The sequence below is a fragment of the Cebus imitator genome, unplaced genomic scaffold, assembly GCF_001604975.1.
Source record: "Cebus imitator isolate Cc_AM_T3 unplaced genomic scaffold, Cebus_imitator-1.0 Scaffold479, whole genome shotgun sequence".
Classification (NCBI taxonomy): domain Eukaryota; kingdom Metazoa; phylum Chordata; class Mammalia; order Primates; family Cebidae; genus Cebus; species Cebus imitator.
In genome coordinates this window covers 219252-234135 of record NW_016107794.1, presented here as the reverse complement: position 1 = coordinate 234135, position 14884 = coordinate 219252, and the positions used below count along the sequence as shown (strand labels likewise).

Below are 14884 nucleotides of genomic sequence, written 5' to 3'. Positions count from 1 at the left end.
AAAAATATTTATGTTTTATAAATATAAATATTTTAATATTTCATATATTTTATATATTTATATATATGTTACATATATTCATAAAAATATATATTATATATAAATATATAGTATATAATATATAAATATTTATATATATTTATTATATATACACACATACACATATTTGATTTTATATATATTTTGATTTATATATATATTATGTATGTGTGTGTGTATATATGTATATATATATTAAATCAAAGGTAAACACTGAATAGTGCAGTATCCTCATTTAAAGATAATAGAGCTGGTTGATAAACATAAGAAAACATCATTGTAGAATTGCTATTATACAGTTTATAGTTCTTACTCATTTTTATATAGAAAGAGGGCAAGCAATATTGGGAAACATAAGAAATGAATAACCTGTAATGAAAATTTTAAAGTGTATTTTCTAAAGTATTTTGGTTTGGCCAAGAACCATCTAATGGCTACTCTACTCAAGAGAAAAGGAATAGTTGTGAGACCTGACCTGGAGATTTGGATCCTGAAGTGCAAAACCTAGAGTCATTCAAGTAGTAGGTGTTTTCACAAAGTGAATTACAACTAAAAATTATCTGATAAACTTGCAGAAACCTGAAAGGAAAAGACACAACACTATTAAATGAAAAAGGACAGGAGTTGACTTCAGCCACAAAGCACATATTCACGACCAAACATTTAACTGTTCTCCTAACAATGGCAAAATAAAGGCAGGAGGGAGCAGGGAGAGGAAGGAAATAATAATTTATATGATTTGTGAATAAAAAATGTTTCAAGCAAAAATAAGTTACATTTGAAAGTGCTTTTTCAATGTCAAACGTTTTCTAATGGCTGAAAAATGATGGAAAATACATTTTATTTATAAACATAATTAGACTCAAATAATCTACCACTACATTGTCTGTTCGCACAATGCTGTTTATTACTAATTATTTTCTACTGCTCATTGTGTCCAGATGACTACATGTATAATGTAAGCATCAGCATGTAATAAATATAGTCATTGGTTTTCTGCTTATAGATTTGTATGAAAACAACAAACCCTCCAGAATGCTTCAATGATCTTATGAACACTGATTTGTCCACCAGCCTAATCACTGGCTAGATCAGCCCTTTCTGCTTCTTTGAAACAGTTATGCAATATACCTAAGATTATACCATGGCATAATAGGATATGAAAGTAGTTTCAGCATTATCAAATAAGATTATAATATGGTCAGTAGTATGAAGTGTATTTTACTGAATAAAACTTTTAAGAAAAGCTGACAGTATCATCTCCATGTGTCAATTACATAGAACTCTTCCCATTTCCCTGAACAAGCCATGTTTACCTATGCATCCACATATCCATTGAATGGGATCTTTCTTTAACCATAAATATTCTCTTTTCTTGTATATGCGTGAGTAACTCCTAACAATTTTATGTGTTAAATATTCATTATTTGCCACAAACCATCTTCTCATGGCAATTTTTACAGGCCTATTTTGTAGCATTAGTTATACTCTAGTCTACTCATTTGTTTTTAAATTGTCTTTCATATTAGAGTGTAAACAGGTCATTATTTTGTATTATTTACCTTTGTATCTCCTATTCCTAGACTTTGCTATTATAGTAGTAATCAAAATGTTAAAGGATTCTTGAATGTCATAACAATACATAGTGCTTAGAATTTTTAAAATTGCTTTCAAAGATTTACACAATGCTTAGAATTTCATATAGAGGCTTTTCATATATTAGCTCATTTAATATTTTTAGACAACCTAGTGAGATAGTTCTGTTAACCAGATATGTGATTAACTAGAACAAATATAATATTTAATCAGATTGCATAGCACGATAGTAATTTCTAAACCTAGCAAATTACCAAACTCACCAGGGCAGATTTCTTACAAGTTAAACTCTAAACTAAGTATCTCTGTAGTAAAAAATGCAAGAGGTAAAAAGGGGTATATTGGATACACACCACCACAGATAAGATCAGGCTATACGTTTTATTTTGTAATTTCCTTGTTTCTACCTAATAATAGTTTGGAGGTAGATTTCAGTAGCTTCGCAGATCTACTTCATTCTTTTCAGTGCTTCTTGAGCATGCCAATATATGGATGCACACTATTTAACCAGGTCTCTATTTGTTTTTGTTGTTTATTGCAGGTGAGTGTTGCGCTTATTTGTTTTGTTATTTTGAAGAAAACTGCAATGGTTATGTATATATACAAGCTAAAAGCCATCACAATTTTTAAATAATGAAGGTATTTTTATTCATACTATTACATAGTTTTATAGTTGCCAAGTACAAGAGTAATATCAATGATAATAATGGCTATCATTTTAAGCATTTGGCTAGCTACTTTATATGAACTGACTTAGTACCTAGAGGTGACAATTATCATTTTTTTGCAGAAAAATATTTTAAAATAAATGTATTCAAACATAAAGTATGTGTGTGTGTATATATACACACACACCCACACAAATATATATATATGTATATGTATGTGTATATATATATATATATATACACATATATATATATATATATATACATCTTGTTTGTGTGTTTTTGAGACAGAGTTTCGCTTTTTTTCACCTAGGCTGGAGTACAATGGTGTGACCTCAGCTCACTGCAACCTCCACCACCCAGGTTCAAGTTATTCTCCTGCTTCAGCCTCCCAAGTAGCTGGGATTACAGGCACCCCCAAACATGTCCATCTCCTTTTTTTAATTTATTTATTTTTTTGGAATTTTTAGTAGAGACGGGTTTTACCATGTTGGCCAGGCTGGTCTTGAACTCCTGATCTCAGGTGATCCGCCTATCTCAGCCTCCCAAGGCCCTGGGATTATAGGCATGAACCACCACACCCAACATATATATATATATATATATATGTATGTTTATACATACTTTTTTTACATATCTGCACAGAGTTTACATACATTCTGAGTATATTTGGAGATAATATTACTGTTGGTGGATTGCTGATTCCAAAGATACTCAAATTTAAAATTCTGATAGATGTTACAACTGATTGCCAAAATTTTTGTATCAGTTTGAAATCCCAGTAAGAAGAATTGAGAGTTTCTGATTCACAACACATATGCTTACAGAAGTAATATTTAACTTTAGTTTTGGCCCATCTTGATAGTGAAAATTGGGATTTTTTTTATGTTATACTTGAATTTCTTTAATTATGAGTGAGGTTGAGCATCTCTTCATATATTGGCCATTTGTGTATGTGCACATGTGTGTGCCATCTGTTCATATTCTTGGTTTATTTTTATTTTATATTGTTAGTCTTTTCTGCATTTTTCGTAACAGCTCTAGTATAAGGAAATTAGTCCTTTTGATATTCTTTACAAATACTGTCTCCAGTTAGCACTTTGAAAGAATATTTTAAACATACAGAGCATGGGCATCTCCTCTCGTACCTCGATAATGACCTATTGGCCCTTTGGAGATGAGAACTAGGAATCTAAAATTTTGAAAAACTTTTCCAGGTGATTCTAAAACAGCTGGCCCATGGACAGAGTTTGAGAACTATAGGCTTATATAGCAGGCAAAGAAACAGTTAAGTTCAAAAACCTGTCTTGCTAGAGAAGTTATTTTTGATAGTAGCATGCAAGAAGAGTCATGGAAATCATGACTCACTCAACCGGGAATCCTTTCCTCAAGGGTGCTAATCTGGAAGTTATTTTTCCTGACCCAAGGATCATGACTATACAAACTCCTCTTGACATTATAGCATGGTAGAAATATAGAAATCTTCCAAGAAACAGACTGTTGCTAATTTATTTCTAGGGTACTTCAGAAGAATATTTGCAGAGTATTTAGAAGATATATATATTTTCTGCAATGGTATAAGACAAACGGAGATGCAAAGACTGAGAATTATCAGTAAATACTAATAAGGCCTGATCAGCAATAGCTGACTATAGAGGGCATGTTTATCCTGGATGAGAGATAAAACTAAGAGCCGTGCTAATTCTTTAATGATGAAGGTATGCTTATTAATAATATCACATAGTTTTATAGCTGCTCTATAGAATAACAATAAAAATAATAGCTAACATTTTAAGCAGTTTGCTAAGTACTTTATATTAACTGACTTAATACCCAGCAAGTGCTCATTATTGCTTTACAAAGAAAATTGAGGTTTAAAGTAGTTAAATCGTTTGCCTGAGTTTTCTCAGATGGCATGTAGAAACAGTAGGTTTTGAACAATATAGCTCGAGATTCTGTACATGTAACCCCCATTCTATGCTTCTTAAACTTCACAATTCATTATTTATAAAGTAAGGTGAATAACATTAAGTCATCCTTCAACAGAGTGGATCTAGACTCTAGGAAATATTGTTTTTCCTCTTGTCTCCATAATTTTTACTTTGACCTATAAAAAAGATTTACACCAATCTTTCCAGGAAAATGAGAAAATTTGAGGAGTCGGTGTACATCTTTTTTTAGTTTTCTTACTTTTCTTCCTTCTAAATGTGGCAAACCTTATTCAAATCATTTATTTGTGTTAAAGACTATGGCTCATATGTAACATTCCCCTGAAGCTATCTCTTTTGCTCTCTTGATACTAGCTATATATTTTTTTCCCCAAACTATAGGAGTTTTATATTGTTTCCACTGTCTGTGAAGAGAGAGAACTTGGTTTCACCTAGCAGATGCAAGCAGAGTTCACCTCTCTATATTCCATATTCTCTACCTGGGCTTATGTGGATAAGCAGTCTGTGTGTGTGTGTGTGTGTGTGCGCACGCATGCACGTGTGTAGGCATGCATGCCTATGTGCATGCACATGTAAGTATGCATCAAAGAAAGCCTAATGTTGTTCCCAAATCCTCACCATATTCTCAATTCAGTTTTTCTAGTAATAAATCTGATACTGTAAGCTTGTCCAACTGAAACACTTCTGTGCTTTTTCAATTGACTAGAATTTGTTGGAGATGATTCAGGAACAATTAGTGCCTCCCATTGTAACACATGGTTTACAAGTGGGAATCCTTTAGAATATGAGTAAGAATTAATATTAGATGAAGAGTGTATCTCATGGGAAGATAAATACATTTTGTTTCGCTGTAGTGGCCAGTGCTTCCAGAGCAGATGCTGGATTTTACAGGTGCATGCTGGTTTTAAAGGTCAGACTACTGGGCTGCATGGGCACATCTTAATATGACCTCAGACACATGTCTGAGGCTGCATTTAGCAAAAGAAAATGTTTTTAAATGGTTGAGAATGCTTTGTCCAAGACTTTGTATTAGCAGAGCCCTGGTTTGAGATGGGTAAATACATAAAGATTTCTTCCCTCACATTACAAGTCTCTCTTAGGAAGCTTAATATAGAATAGCAGCTTAATTTCTCCAAGGACTTCTGAAAGCCTGCGCTTTGGTATCTAGGTCTTCTAGTTCATTTATCTGTTAGTTCTGGATCCTGTTTCAAAGCCATGGTGAAGATAACTACTATCCTATAGAGATTAGAATTTGGAATGACAAACGTATAGTGAATGTTATTCACGTTAAAGGGAAGTACATGGTAAAGAAGAAAAACAGTTGAGAAGTAATATGTAGCAAAGGTTTTCTTGATCTCTAGACGCATAGGCTCAAAGAGACCTAACATCAAACTAGGACCAAAGAAATGTGTGGGCACTTGAGCACCTAGGCAAGAGTACCTGCTTAGATAATTACTTATCAGTGGCCTTATGAAAGAAGCTTTATGGTAATAACCAATGTTTATGATACTAAGAAATCTAAAAATAATTTATGGTCTTATTGGTTGGAGATAGAAAATATGGCATCCACATTCAACATTAAAAAATAAATCCTCTTGCAATCATAGAACATCTGTGTTCTAAATGGAGTTCAGATTCAGTTCAATTTGAAGGGCTGCAAATACAAGACTTAAACATGAATATGGAAATGTTCCACATGTGCAGGGTTTAACAGAGCAAGAAAGAAGGCTCAAATAAGTCCTGGAAACTCGGGTACCACCATTGCATATGTCTACATATTTCAAAGATGATAGAAGAGGATTAAATATTGTTTATACACTGTTGGTGGGAATGTAAATTGGCAAGATCTCTACAAAAACAGTATAGAGATTTCTCAAAGAACAAAAAATAGAATTACCATTCAATCCAGCAATTCCATTACCGAGTATCTACATGAAGGAACAAAAATCATTACATCAAAAAGAAATCTGCACACAGTTTTATTGTGCACTATTTACAATACCAAAAATACGGAATTAAGCTCAGTGCCCATCAGAAGATGATTGAATAAAGAAAATGTTACATAAACATATATACATACATATATACATGTGTACATATACATATATAAACATACATATATACATATGAATAGGTACATATACATATATACCTAGAAAATGTATATATAGATATATACATATATCTACACACTCACACATTCTATGAATACTACTCAGCCATAAGAAGAAGAATGAAATCATGTCATTTTTTTGAGCAACATGGATGGAACTGGAAGTCTTTGTATTAAGCAAAATAACTGAGAAACAGAAGGTCAAATTTGGCATGTTTTCACTTGTAAGTGGGAGCTAAACAACGTGCACACATGGACAAAGAGCAGAAAAATAGACACTGGAGACTTGGAAAGGTGGGAGGGTGGGATGGGGGTAAGGAATGAGAAATTACTTAATGGGTACAATATATAGTATTTGGGCAATGTTTACATTAAAAGCACAGACTTCACAACTATGCAATATAGCCATGTTACAAAACTGCACTTGAACCTCACAAATGTATAAATTTTTTAAAAAAGAAAGCAGGCTTAAAAATTGCTACTGTCAGAAACACAGTTCAATGCACAAATGGCTTTTTTTCCTGAATGTGGGAGACATGGTATACATAAAAATTTTCCCAAACATGATTAAATTTCCAGATTATAAATTACAAACATGTGGGTGAAAAAATGTTTTCCTCTGTCTTTAATATTTTCTTTCTCCATCTATATTCTGACTTTTTCTTGCATTGGAAATATGTGTCCTGAATGGACTACATACTGGCTTATATAAATAAGATTTTGCTATGAGCTAGCCACCTGCGTCTAGATTATTGCTTGTGCATTCTAATTGTTGTGTGAGTGGTGCTAGTGTCAACATCTTCTTTGATATTTTGGAGTCTTCAGGAAAAGTGGAATGTATGAGAGTCAGCATTTATTCAGTTCAACTTTGAAGCTCTAAAGGATCTTCACCCATTCCTGAAGTTGGAGCTGGGGAGACAGCCCATGTTGCAATCCTGATAAAAAGAGTACTAGTTCTATTCTGGTGACTAAAATGACTGATTAGTCATTTTCAATTAATATTTTTACTGTCATTTTAAAGTCACCTATTAAAGAATTCATAAAACACAGATGCAAATTGTCATGTATTACATGATTCTATTTGTACGAATTGTGCAAAAGAAGGAATTCTATATATAGAGAGGCAGATTAGCCATTGTCAAGGACTGAAGGTAGAAATGGGGAGTGATTGCAAATGGTCACAAATTTTCTCTTTGGAGTTATGGAAATGGTCTAAATTGATGGTTGTACAACTCTGTAAATTTACTACAAATCATGGAATAGCACACAAACTGAATTGTATGGCATGTAAATATAACTGCTTCAAAAATAATAAAAACAAAAACTTTGAGCTCATCAAGGAGTACTATAGATTAATATCTTAGCCAGGTGGATCCCAAATGAGAACTACAGGCAAAAGACTGGTTTCCAGGGTGGCCAGACCAGATAAACAGCTTTTCTTAGGACAGGAGTTTTCTTGACTATGTGCTGTGTAAGTTATACTGGCACTCATTATAAAAGAGCCTAAAACCAAGAAGCATAGGTTTTTATATTTCTGTTGTATTCCGTAGCAAAGACAAAGCAAGGAACTGCAAGCACCCTTCCCCCTTTGTTAGTAAGTGTGTAAAATCCTGAAAGGTAAGTACTATTACCATTACCATTACATCGATGAAGAAATTGAAGCACAGAGTTGCATAAGGGTTCAGATACTAGTAAGTACAGGTGGAATATCTCACATCTGAAATGCTTGAGACTAGAGTGTTTTGGACCTCAGATTTTTTTGGCCTTTGAAATATTTGCATATGTATAATTTGTCTTGGGGATGGGCCTCAAGTCTAAACATGAGACTCTTTTATGTTTCATATATGCCTTATATACATATCTAAAAAGTAATTTTGTGCAACATTTTAAATAATTTTATCCTTGAAACAAAGTGTATGTATATGAGATCAAGTGTGAAATATTCCAGTTGTGGCATCATACTGGGGCTCAAAAAGTTTTAGATTTTGGAAGATTTTGGATTTGGGGGTTAGAGATGCATAAACTGTAGTGAATGTGAGACTCAAACCCAAAGTCAAATGGTTCCAAATCCTAATTTTTTTTTTTTTTTTTGCATTAAAATGTAGGTCTTGGGATTTAAGGCTCAGAGTTACAGAAGAGTGTAGATACAAGAAAGTAGTGAATATGAAACTCAACTCAAAAGTTATATGGCTCCAAGTCCTGATTTTTAAATGTATTTTAAATTTATTTTTAAATTTGTTGTGGGTACACAGTTGGTGTATATATTTATGTATATGAGGTACATGAAATGTTTTTATAAAGTCATGCAATGCATAATCACATAATAATAATCACATCAGGGTAAATGGGGGCACCTATCACCTCAAGCATTGATCCTTCCTTCGTTTTACAAACAATCCAATTACACACTTTTATTTTAAAAAGTATAATAAATTATTGTTGAACTGAAGTCACCCTATTGTGCTATCAACTATTAGATCTTATTCAATCTAGGTACCTATATATATATTTTACCAATGGACCCTGCCCACTTCCACCCCACTCCATTACTCTTCCTAGTCTCTGATAACTCATCGCTCTACTGTCATCTCCATAAGTTCAATTGCTTTAACTTTTAGCTCCCACAAATAAATGAGAACATGCACTGTTTGTCTTTCTGTCCTGGCTTATTTCGCCTAATGTAATGTCCTCCGCTTCCATCCATGTTATTGCAAATGGTGGGATATCATTATTTTTAAGTCTCGATAGTAGTCCATTGGGTATATTTACCACATTTTCTTTATCTGTTCATCTGTTGGATACAGGTTGCTTTGAAATCTTGGTTATTGGGAATATTGCTGCAACAAACACAGGAGTGCAGATATCTCAGTGATATACTTATTACCTTTTTGAGGGGTGGGGTTGCAGGGATATACAGAGCAGGCGATTGCTGGATTGTATGGTAGTTCTATTTTCAGTGTTTTTGAAGAACCTCCAAACTGTTCTTTGTAGTGGCTGTATTAATTTACATTCCCACCAACAGTGTATAAAGTTTACTTTTTCTCTACGTTCTCACCAACAATATTGCCTTTCTCTCCAGAAAAAGCCATTTTAACTGAGGTGAGATAATATATCATTGTAATTGGATTTGCATTTCTCCGATGACTAATGATGTTGAGCACTTGTTAATATGCCTATTTGGAATTTAGATGTCTTCTTTTGAGAAATATCTATTCAGATCTTTTGCCCATTTTATTTTTTAAGTTTAAGTTATTTATTTAAGCCATCTCCTGCCACAAGCAAAGGAATGGAAGATCAGTATACCAGTCATCATTTGATACAGGTAAAGAAGGTGAGCTTAAGGTCCCATATACTTTTTCTGGTCCACGTGCAGAGTAATGGTCCAAACCAGTGCTGTGGTCCCTGGTGCCCAGATAGTGGTGCAGATTCTCTTTATTCATCTTCGTAGCCAGTTGGAAGTGGATTCACATGAGAGTTATGGAATAGGTATGGTTACCATCTCCCCAGGGAAACGGCTTGGTCCTGATGCGGAGATGAGGGTAGGCGACGACCTCGGGTCTCTCGTGCTCTTTCAGCGACTTCAGGTACACATTCAGCATGCTGACTCCCACCTCCGGGAGCGTGACGAAGAAGGTGAGCATCTTCCACATGTGAGCTGAACCTTCTCCGCTATAGGCTGCACTCGACATAGGCCGCCCCAGCTGTGGGCGGGACCGACCCAGCAGCCTAGAAAGTCGAGACGCAACAACTACCGCCATGTTCTACCAGGACATCCGCAGCGCCGGAAGCGGAAGTAGAAAATTGGCTCTCCTTTTGCCCATTTTTAAAATTGAATTATAAGTTTTTTTTTCACTTTGAGCTGATGGAACTCCTTATATATTCTGGTTTTTAGTTCCTTGTGAGATGGATAGTTTGCAAATACCCTCTTTCATTCTGTTGATCTCCTCACTTTGTTGATTGTTTCCTTTGTTCTTCCAAAGCTTTTCAACTTGATGTGATAGTTTGTTTATTTTTACTTTACTTACCTGTGCTTTTGAGGTATTACTCAAGAAATCTTTGCCTAGATCAATATCCTGGAACCTTTCCTCAGTGTTTTCTTTTAGTAGTTTCATAGGTTGAGGTCTTAGATTTAAGACTTTAATCCATTTTGACTTGATTTTTGTATGTCAAGAGATAGGGGTCTAGTTCTATTCTTCTGCATTTGAATATCCAGTTTTTTCCAAACCCCTTTTATTGAAGAGACTGTCCTTTCCACAATGTATGTTTTTGGTATCTTTGTAAAAAATGAGTTCATTTTAGATACATGGATTTATGTCTGGGCTCTCTATTCTGCTCCATTGGTTTATGTATCTGCTTTATTTAGTACCATGCTGGTTGTGTTATTATAGCTCTGTTAGTATAATTTGAAGTCAGGTGATGTGATTCCTCCAGTTTTGTTATTTATGTTCAGGGTAACTTGGGATATTCTGAGTCTTTTGTGATTCCATATAAATTTTAGAATTATTTATTCTATTTCTTTGAAGAATGCCACTGATTATTTCAAATTATTTCATTTGTAGCTATTGTAAAGGATTACTTACTTGATTTCTTTTAGACATCGTTCACTGTTGGCATATAGAAATGCTACTAATTTTTGCAGATTGACTTTGTATCCTGCAACTTTATTGTATTTGTTTATCAGTTCTAAAAGCTTTTGATGGAGTCTTTAGATTTTTCCAAACATAAGATTATGTCATATGCAAACAAGGATAATTCGACTTCTTTCTTTCCAATTTGGATGTCTTTAATTTTTCTCTTGTCTGATTGCTCTAGCTAGGACTTCCAGCACTATGCTAACAATGGTGAAAGTAGGCATCCTTGTCTTATTCCAGATCTTAGAGGAAATGCTTTCAGTTTTCCTTGTTCAGGATGATACTAGCTATGGGTGTGTTATATATGGCTTTCCTGTGTTGTATGTTTCTTCTGTGTTCACTTGCTTGAGGGTTTCTATCATGAGTAGATGTTGAATTTTATCAAATGCTCTTTCAGCATCAACTACAATGATCATTTGGTTTTTGTCCTTCATTGTGTTTATATAAGATATTACATTGATTTGTGTATATTGAACCATCTTTGTATCCCTGGGATAATCCCTCTTGGTCATGATGAATAATCTTTTTAACGTGTTGTTGAAATCATTTACCAGTATTTTGCTGAGGACTTCTTTTGCATCAGGGTTTGTCAGGGATATTGGCCCATAGGGTTTTTGTTTGTTTGTTTGTTTTTGTTTTTTAATGTGTCTTTGGTTTTGGTATCAGGGTAACAGTGGCCTCATAGAATGAGTTTGGAAGTATTACCTTTTCTGTTTTTCAGAATAGTTTGAATATAATTGATATTAGTTCCTTAAATGTTAGATCTATGTTTTCTTCCTCAAGACATTAGTAAAGAGTACTGGGAATTTAAAACTTCAAAAACATGATAGGGAGAAATTTTTTTTCACGAAACTCTGTTATATCCATCTTATCAGAGGTCACTGGTTTTGGATGAGCTCCTGCACTAGACTCAGTAGAGCAAACCAAAATGAAGTTACATATAGTGAATGAAGTTCCACACCACAAAGTAATTTATCTAACCTTCCTGGAAATCAGGAGAATGAGCAAAAATAACCAAATATCCAAACAGGCCAGTTTTAGTTGGCACAACAAGGAAGTCTTATCCACTTTAACCTTTATATGAAAAACAACCTTCAAAAGACAAACTGGCCCTAAGCATGGTGGCTCACACCTGTATCTCAACACTTTTGGGAGGCCAAGGTGAGAGAAACACATGAGACCAGGAGTGAGACCAGCATGGGCAATATAGTGAGACCTCATCTCTAGAAAAAGTAAATAAATAAAAGTAGCAATAATTTTAAAAGAGATTTAAAAGAAAACTGTAAATGCCTCTTGGTAAATATTATAGTAAAGGATGTTTTTGGTTAGATTTTATTATTAAGAATTTTAAACTTGCCGATTTTTTAACTTCTATTTGAAGTTCAGGGGTACATGTGCAGGTTTGTTACATAGGTAAACTTGTGTCATGGGAGTTTGTTGTACAGATTATTTCATCACCTGGGTATTAAGCCTAGTACCCATTAGTTATTTTTCCTAATCCTTTCCCTCTTTCCACCCTTCGCCCTTCAATACACTCTAGTGTATGTTGTTCCCATCTATGCGTCCATGTGTTCTCATCATTGAGCTCCCACTTATGAGTGAGAACATGTGGTATTTGGTTTTCTTTTCCTGCATTCATTTGCTAAGGATAATGACCTCCAGCTCCACCCATATTCCTGTAAAGGACATGATCTCAATCTTTTATGGGGCTAGATGGTATTGCATGGTATATATGTACCATATTTTCTTTATCTAGTCTATCATTGATGAGCATTTAAGTTGATTCCATGTCTTTGCTATTGTGGATAGTGCTCAAATGAACACATGTATGCATTCCTATGTCTTTTTAACAAAATAATTTATATTCTGTTGGGCATATACCGCATAATGGGATTGCTGGGTCAAATGGTATTTTTGTCTGTAAGTCTTTGAGGAATCACCACACTGTCTTCCACAGTTGTTGAACTAATTTGGATTCCCATCAACAGTGTATAGCATTCGTTTTACTCCACAGCTATGCCTACAATATGTATTATTTGTTTCCTCTTACGAAAGAACATCATTTTTTCTATAGCTTCCAGTTGCAGACAAGAATTAGTATTGCAAGTAAAATTATATAAGTGCTATAAGAAAACCAATTTGCACAGCACTCTGCTCCATACATTGTTGTTCATAGGCAGCATCAAACCTATTTTTAAATGAAGCAGTCTATATTCAAATTGGTAACTATGATCTGCCCAAAATTGTAGAACAATTTGATTTGCGGTTTTAGAGTTTGGTTAAATTGAAAAGAAAAAAAAATGCCCTGGTAATTTTATGAGTGGGTGAAAAATATTTGAGTTTAAATTTAAAGTTTTCTTCCCTGCTTTGTAATGATTTTTACTACAGTGAATTAAAAGGAAGTAGGCTTTTTCCTGCATTTTATAGATGACAAAGTAATGGTAATATCAATCTGTGGAAATTAAAACATGAGTCATATTTTTGTTTATTAGGACAGAAAGTATTCTTAAGAGATACACTTTTTAAACACATAGAAATGAAAACCAGAATGGCCACATATGTCAGGTCTTGGTTACTGTGTTTAAATGTAGATTGAGATTGCATGAGTCAAGTAAGAATCCCAGAAAGATACTTAAGCAATCAAGGAATTTTTTTTTTTTTATTCACACACCTGAGGTATTTATTTAAGGATACAAAGGTGTGATAAGGTTCATTGCCAAAACTCCTATAACAAAAGACAGGTTAACAAGAGAAAAGCATAACATGTTTATTTATTCAAAGTTTTATGTGACATGGGAACCTTCCGAAATGAATACCCAAAGACTCAGGGAAAGCTATTTTTAATGCTTAGACTTGATGAAAAATAAACCTCTGTGGGGAAGAAGAATTCTGGTTTCTATAGCCTACCTTAGGGAGGAAGGGGAGACAAAGAAAAAAGGATAGGAGAAAGTCAGAAATATACATTATTTCTGAGACTCTTCCACGTTCTTCAGTTCAAAGTACTCAGCATGCCAAAGCACTATACTTTGGGGTATCATTCTGAGCCCCAACATTTCCTAGGAAAGGTATGTAGTTATTAGCTGCACTGCATGGCTGAAACATTCAGAGAACTGTCAGGAAACAAATGAGAGTGGTCCTGGGAAAGCTGAAAATTGTGTTCACTCCACTGCAGTACAGTCTGACAAGATGTTGAAGAGGCCAAGAGTTTGGACCAATACGCTTTAAGTTCTCTTGCAATTCTAGAATATGAAATTTTCTTCCTTTTGAAATTCATTAATAATTATTGTTGTTTTTGATTGTGTTGATTGATTAGTAATTGTTTTTATTGTGTTGATTCATTAGTGATTATTGTTTTTGGTTGTGTTTACTTTTAGTATCTAGAATAACAAATGCAGTGATAGGGAAGTAGAGTTTTGAAGAGAGGATTCTAAAGTATCATTTTCTTATACCTTTAATCTTTTGAGTAACTTGAAAGCTTACCTAACAATAAGCGCTATTGTTGTTTTCCTCATAAGATGTGCAAGACATTCTGAAATAATCTGTATAAAATGTTTTGCTCTGTTCTCTCACAACGTCTACATCTACTGAGAGGTACTGAATGATAGAACTTTGGCTAGACCTTCTAGCAGGTCATCACAGGAACATTCGCACCGTCTTGTAACTCTCGTGAACTGGTAAGGGAATGTGTGATATTATTGACTTCTTTTTTTTTGAGACGGAGTCTCGCCCTAGTTACCCAGGCTGGAGTGCAATGGCGCGATCTCGGCTCACCACAACCTCCGCCTCCTGGATTCAGGCAATTCTCCTGCCTCATCCTCCTGAGTAGCTGGGATTACAGGCACGTGCCACCATGCCCAGCTAATTTTTTGTATTTTTAGTAGAGACGGG

At 34.3% G+C, this 14884-nt stretch overlaps 1 protein-coding gene across 1 annotated transcript; it reads right to left on the bottom strand.

The window, feature by feature from the left end:
- Nucleotides 1–9599: 9599 nt before the first annotated feature.
- On the bottom strand, nucleotides 9600–10163 carry LOC108292179 (cytochrome c oxidase subunit 6A1, mitochondrial-like). The gene has a single exon (XM_037732925.1). It carries the CDS (start codon nucleotides 10121–10123, stop codon nucleotides 9830–9832), a length of 294 nt encoding a protein of 97 aa, XP_037588853.1. The 5' UTR covers nucleotides 10124–10163; the 3' UTR covers nucleotides 9600–9829.
- Nucleotides 10164–14884: the final 4721 nt, after the last annotated feature.

Excerpts from the sequence above, each read along its gene's own strand:
- LOC108292179 (XM_037732925.1), bottom strand. The coding sequence starts at position 10,123 with ATGGCGGTAGTTGTTGCGTCTCGACTTTCTAGGCTGCTGGGTCGGTCC.